The sequence below is a fragment of the Emydura macquarii genome, unplaced genomic scaffold, assembly GCF_026122565.2.
Source record: "Emydura macquarii macquarii isolate MOO-44397 ecotype Brisbane River unplaced genomic scaffold, CSIRO-AGI_Emac_v2 contig_1096, whole genome shotgun sequence".
In the NCBI taxonomy this organism is placed as follows: Eukaryota; Metazoa; Chordata; order Testudines; family Chelidae; genus Emydura; species Emydura macquarii.
This window is the reverse complement of record NW_027131233.1, coordinates 108897-116034: the sequence shown is the minus strand read 5'-3', so window position 1 is coordinate 116034 and position 7138 is coordinate 108897. Positions and strand designations below refer to the sequence as shown.

Here is a 7138-nt window from a genome sequence, read left to right as displayed (position 1 = left end):
GCCAATGGCATACTGCAGGAAGCCCAATCCCAGGGGATGCGCGGTGATGCCACCACACTGAACAGCAGCACAAGCCCTGCCACAGGCTCTATTCCTGCAATCCAGGCTGTCAGCGCTGTGCGTATGGCTCAGAGGAGTCACAGGGCTCCCTCGATAGCAGTCGAATGGTACCGATGATGCTCTTACAGATGTAATATTGCTGCAGTGAAGTAAATCAAGCTAATAATAGTTATGTAGGGTCAGATTTCTCCCTGGCAGCCCCCTTTCCTTCATGACTAATCCAGGGTGCCGGCTGAGGAAGGAAGTTTCCACACAGCTCCCAATCTGGAATTTTCCCTCAGATTGTTCCAGTAGGGGACGTCCCTTCCCTTCTCCCTGAGGGATAAAGGATGGGACCCAGCATCCATGGATCCCCAAAGTTAAGCACAGATCTCAGTGACCCCCGTACAGCCAGGCCCTCCCACCCACAATCTCTGTGCCTCCACAACTGCTCTTGAACCCTCTCCAGCTCCCTGAGAGCACAGGTTCATCGGAGATGTACTACCGGGGCCTGTCACAGTAGTCACTTCCTACAGGATCTGCTGAATGGGCCATTGTAGGGATGAAGGAGCTGCATGGAGATCTGAAGGCTGGCTATAGTAGCTGGTGAGGTATAGACTGGGCGGGAGGTTTAGACCTTTCCAAACCCAGAATGCAGCCATAGACTCAGTCAGTGCCACCTTCATTTATGAGGAGAGGGAAACAAAAAGCCTCCAATTTCTCTTGGGGATCCAGGCAGCTGCATCTGGGGAGGGCCATGGCAACTGAAATTTCAGCGAGAAATAATCAGTTTTCGATGAAAAGCCACCCCCAAAAATGGATGAAAAGGAAACATTTTACTGTGGGTCAAAATTTTTCATGGGGTAAAATCCTCTGTTTTCCAGACCAGCTTTGCTCAAACCGTGAACCTCTCTCACTCATGTTACCGGACCACACACCTCTGGGCACCCAGAGCTGGGTATCGTAACAGCAGAGCCCTTCTCTGCTGGCCTGATGGAGGAGCAGCCAGTCCAAACTGGAGTGGTCTTGGAAACCCTTGTGCCCACTGGAAAGTCCACTAACCCATTCAGACTTGGCCGGCTGGCTTTTCTCTGGTACAGAAGCTGATTTAAATGATATGTTCCATACCAGAGTTAGTAGTTCTGCAATTTCACTTTTGAGTTCCTCGGGAGCTGAGGCCCATTTCTGTCCCTTTGCATGGCTGGGGCAGTACAACTGGAGGGGACGGGAAGGGAATGTGGGGATGAGTCTCTTGTCAGATTGCTGTGTGTGCAATCCTCACTCACACACACAGCTCTGCTCAGCCTGATGGCAGGACGGTGGGTTGGGGGGTTATTTGTGCAGAGACATCCATGGGTTCAGGAGTCGGCCTGAATGGCTTCTCTGAAGGCGCCTGCTTTAATCCAGTGTCTGAAATGACTCAGTCACAAGAGCCTGGGTGAGGGCGCAGGAGAAGGGTGAGTGTCCATGCCCATGGAATAGCCCTGCTCACAGCCGGTGCCTCTCTGATGGATCACGCAGCAGCCAGATTACAAAGGAAGGGCCAGGATTGCAACTGCAAAACAGCTCTGCAAAAACAGAGTCTTTGTAAATACTGCTGCCTGTCTCGGCCCCATTCTCCCAGTGTGCTGCCCTTCCTTAGCAGCTGGTGCCATGGATCAGTAGCTCTTGTCCTCTCATGTCCTCTGGAAGCATCTAGGATGGAATAGGTGGCTTGTGTTTTTCATCTCCCATATCATCAGCGTTGGACCGGGTGATGAAATGACCCTTCACTTGACAAATCCCCTGATTATCCTCGCATGAATGGCTTTGCTTTTCATGCTGTACACAATTAGGTTCATCAGGGTGGGACCAGCAAATAGCTGTTGCTCATGACAGGCTGAACCAACGGAGAAGACCTCTTCATGAATCTGTGTATCACAGACAAGCCAGTCTCTGGGGTATGGAAGATCAGGACGACATAGATGTGGGAGACGCAGTGAGACGTGTTGCTCAACACTGTTTTGAGGATCATCACATAAGATAGGAGGATGAGCAGATCGTCCAACCCCAGTGAAGCGAGTGTTCCAAAGAAGCTGTAGATGCTGTGGACTCTTGTATCTGAACAAGACATCTTCATGACTTCCTGGTTCAGGCAATAGGAATGGGAGAGGACATTGTCATGACAGTCTCGGAACTGTTTCAGGAGAATGGGGAGTGGAAATATGAGGACCACCCCGCTTAGCAGAGACCCCAGTCCCATCTTGGTTATTCTCGGTAGGGATAAGATGGAATCAAATCTCAGCAGGTTACAGATCACAACAAAGCGGTCAAAGGCCATCGACAAGATCATGGAGGATTCAGTTAACGGAAGCGAGGGGGGGAAGAACAGCTGGGCAAAACAGGTATCGTGGCTGATCTCCCTAGAGTTGAATCAGAATATGCCCAGTGTTGTTGGCATGGTGGATATGGCTAAGTCAAGGTCTGTGACGGCCAACACGGAAAGGAAAATGTACATGGGCTCATGGCGTGATGGATCTGTTTTTATAATGAACACAATTACTGAATTTCCGAATATGGAAAAAACGTACATTAAAAAGAAGGGAATAGAAATCCAGACATGGACGTCTTCCTGCCCAGGTATTCCTGTGAGAAGGAACACCGCAGGTTGGAATTTGGTGTCATTGACAGCTGTCATGATGCACTGGGCAGGTCCGAGGAGTGTTGAACTTTACTTCCTGAAAGGAAAAATAACAGGAGACTAGATGATATTAAACAAGAATGTATTCTGCTCTCAATGCAAGTCTAGAGACTTTTAGGAGCTCAAGGAAAATCAACAAAAACACAGTCTTGGATTTACACTTGATAATTATCTGTTCCATTCATTCCTTCTGAAGCATCTGGCATTGGCCACTGTTGGAACAAGATACTGGGCTACATGGACCATTGGTCCAACCCTGTATGGCCGTTCTTATATTCTTATGTACACCACCGTTCAGAAGATAGGCACTGCCAGTCTTCATCAGACCTGTAGACTATCTAGCCCAGTATTCAGTGGCCAGTAAGAGATGCTTTAGAGAAAGGAAGAGGAAGCCTGGCAATAGACAGCTGTGAGATAACCTGCCCCAGGGAAAGTTTCCTCCTGACACCCACTGGTTAGACATACTTTATAATGTAAAACTTTATAGCTCTTCCAAACCTTTTTTAAAAAAAGTCCCCACTACGGTAATTGGATTTTATGGTTCCCCATATAAATAACCAGTTCCTCTTTGTATCCTACTAAGTTCTTGGTGCAATTGATATATTTTGGTTGTGAGTTCCACAGCCTGCTTGAGCACTGTGTGATTTTACATTTGTGACCTTACCTCAAACACACTCTCTGGCTCTCCACTTTTGAATGTGTCCCATTATATAATGTTTATACACATAGGAAGCACGTGGTGAAAATGGTCATTGTATTGATGTTATTTATAAGTGTGTTTCATTGCCTCATTTTAAAAAAAAAATTATCCATCCCAAGAGCCCAAATTACACCACTGCCTCTTTGCAGGACAGATGATAAATTCTAAGGCCAGGTTCTGAGTTCAGGAACATTAACTTCAACAGTGTTGCTCCAGATTTACATGTGTAAATTTGATTGGAACTGATCTCTATTTACTTACACTTAGCAAACACTCCCAGTGATACACTATGAACCCCAAAAATCTCTCCAAGAAAAGTTGAAGTACTTTTCCTAGCCAGTGTTGATTGAATCCAGAGAGGTTGATCATCCTACAGACTTCTATTTACCCTTACAGGACCCCATCCTCTCCCCAGATAAGGGTTCTGTAGTTATTTGGCACGTTACAAGCTAACACAGACAGTTAATTCATCTCAGTGGGACAGTCATTGGTGTCGCAATGAACAGTGCAAACGTTAGATTTCACTGATATGCAGCTGAGTGTCCAAGTCAATGTAGCCGTATTCATGTAACCGGTGATGCGTGTAAATTACAGATAGCCACTATATAATCCCCTTACCTGCACCTCATCTCTACTCTTTGCTGAAACACAGACCAGTGGTTCTGTTGGCTCATGACTTTTGGAAAGTCTCAGACAAGTATTGCAGAGTTATTGTTTGCAGGACCCTGAATTTAAGGGTTAGGAAAAAATTCTGGTCAATTACCAGGAGACAGTGTCATACAACTGCTCAGTGAAGAAAAAATTAAAAGAATAATCCATTGCAAAGAGTAATTGAAATACCACTGAAATACTTTCTAAACAAAGGCCATTAAGTAGTAAAGTTACCCCTGCTCCTTCCTGTACAGATTCCAACAACTTTGCTGGTGGCTTTTGATAATCATGCATGTAATGAAAGTTTGGTTTGTAATAATTGTATTACGATGAAAAGTTTTGCCATTACATTTAAAGTACTATCTTTTAAGGACCATGTAAGGCCATTCTTTCCCCTCCGATCTTCTTTCAGTGATGATTTCTCAGGTTAGAGGGGGACCTAAAATGTAGTGTGGGTCATCTGCATTTCTGGAGAATTTGAAAAGATTGCAGCCTCTCCGCCCACATTCATTTGCTTGTCATCAAAGATTAGTCTGGGACAGCCTATGCAACAGAAGCTCTTCTATCCTTGGGTTAATATCTGACTGGTTCCCATTAGAGTCTTTGTTGTCAATCTGCAGCCTTTATCCAGAGTGGTACAGGCTTTGGAATCAGCATATACAATATTCGTTCCCAGGGCTCTCACTCTCTAGTACACTGGTTTTCAACCTTTTTTCATTTACAAAATTTCAAATGATGGTGTGAATCAAACACGTAGTCTGCAGACCCCCAGGAGTCCAAGGACCGCAGGTTGATAACCACTAGTATAGTACAGAGTAAACCCAGAACCTGTTATAGTGCTACAATGGGGTGTTTGCAGAACGTGGTTTTAAAAGTGAAATGCATGACTATTCATGAAAATCAAACTGCGTTTCACACATGAAAGTCATCTATTCCTCACTCTCTCTCTGGCTGTGTCTGATATACAACGCCTGAGCTTCACAATCTGAATATCCCATTTCCAGGCTCCAGCCAAGTTACACAGCTTGTTCTGCCAGTGCTGGTAGTCTGTCCAAAGGTGGGGCAGCTGGTGCTGAGAAGCTTGTCAGACTGACAGACACCGCTGGGGAAATCAGAAGACACTCAGCCTGCCTCGTCCCCATCTGAGTTGAACGGCTTGAAAGACATGTACAGATTTGTTTTAAAACTCTTTTATTCTCTAATGTTATACTTTATTCTTACAGTCCAGATTGTACAACACTTTGGTTCAGGAAGGCTGGTCACTCTTCTAATCACAGGTCACAGACTGCCAAAGGGAAGAACCACAGGGGCAGAACCTGCTGCTGCTGCGTAAAATGGCGGAATTTTACCCCAAGAGAGGGAATGAGAAGTGGCTGACATCTGGCATTCGGAGACCAGAGAGGGGGCAAAGATGCAGGATGCCCTGTAACTGTGAGGGGCTGATACAGTGCAGAAATGTTGGAGCCCTCATCCAGTCAGGAAAGAAAACTATTCCATGTGCCTTATATGTCCTTTTACCACAAAGCAACACAGCTCTGAATTCCTGCATTCACAATCTATCTAGAGAAGACAACCTTTGAACATGGATTTGCTCATTAAATTTCCAGGAGCAAAGAAGTTTTAAGGGATTTGGGAACTAATCACTGAAATTGCATGTGCTATTCTCCATCCCAGAGCACAGTGTACCTCGGGAAATGGGACAAATTGAGAAATCCTGACTCATTTTTGTTGCCCTCCACTGGACTCTCTCCAATTTGTCCTCATCCTTTCTGATGACCGATTTGGGGAGACTCAGGACTGGAAGGGATTGTTGGGGCGTGGTGGGTGTCATAGCTGGCGACCTTTTGATGGCAGAGAGGGGCAAAAGAGTCAAAGATAGTGAGGAATGGTGAGATCAACAAACAGACAGATGGAAAATAGGTCTGAACATACATGAGATGCCACCAGTGCTGGTGGTCAGGAAGTCATGGAAAGGCCGAGTGACAGGATGTGTGGGGGTGGGGGATGATGGGTGACGACTCTGAAAGAGATCTGGTGATGGTCAGAGAGAGCAGTGCTTGGTCATGGAGTGATAAGACTCTGGGTGTGAGGAACTTCTCAGACTGTGAACTGCCACACGTCTGAGGTCAGCCAAATAGGGGCAGAGCACCCTTGATTAATGAGGAAACATCCTTTCACCCTCCTGTCACCCAGGTTTAAAGTCAGTGGCCCCAGGCAACCACATTCTGCAGGTGTATTTCCTACTTTGTCATGAAGCTGTTGGGTTTTGACCCCATAAATGATCGGGCTGATCATAGGGGGCACAAGGAGATAGAGGTTGGCCGAGAGGATGTGAACGTGGGCAGCGATGCCCTGACCGAACCTGTGTGTCAGGGTAGAGAAGAGGAAGGGAGTACAAGACATCAGCATCACAAAGATGTGCATTGTGCACATGTTGAGGGCTTTTCGGTTGGCTTTTTTGGAGGAGATCCTGAGGACAGCCCTGATGATCAGCCCGTAGGACAGGCCAATGAGTGTCTGGTCTAACACGATGATAAATAATAATATCACCAGGCTGTACATCCGGTTGACTGTTGTCTCCCCTCACGACATTTTCACCACGCGAGGTGCTCGCAGTACATGTGCGGGATAACGTGGTTGGTGCAGAATGGCAGCCTCCACAGTAGCAGGATCATGGGCAGAATCAAGATTACAGCTCGTATCAAACCCACTAGCCCTAGCTTAGTGATTCGTGCATTGGTGAGGATGGTGGCGTGTCTCAGAGGGTCTCATATGGCGACGTAGTGATCGAAGGCTATCATCACAAGGATGGCTGAGTGCATAGCAGCAAATGTGTGAATGAAGAACATCTGGGTGAGGCAGCCATCCACAGTGATGTCTTTGAATTGGAACCAAAATATGCTCAGTGCCTTTGGCACAATGCAGGTAGACTGGCCGATGTCTGTGAGCGCCAGCATGCAGAGCAGCAGGAACATGGGCTTGTGCAGGGTCTGCTCTTAGCTCACAACAAACAGATGATGTAGCACGTAGAGAAAGGGATTGAAATCCAGATGTGGGCATCTTCCAGC

At 46.5% G+C, this 7138-nt stretch overlaps 1 protein-coding gene across 1 annotated transcript; it reads right to left on the bottom strand.

The window, feature by feature from the left end:
- Positions 1 to 1879: 1879 nt before the first annotated feature.
- Positions 1880 to 6632, bottom strand: LOC137151519 (olfactory receptor 51G2-like). The gene is made up of 2 exons (XM_067545778.1): positions 6315 to 6632; positions 1880 to 2215 (listed from the first exon to the last, which is right to left on the bottom strand). The coding sequence occupies exons 1-2, from the start codon at positions 6630 to 6632 to the stop codon at positions 1880 to 1882; spliced, it is 654 nt and encodes a 217-aa protein (XP_067401879.1).
- Positions 6633 to 7138: the final 506 nt, after the last annotated feature.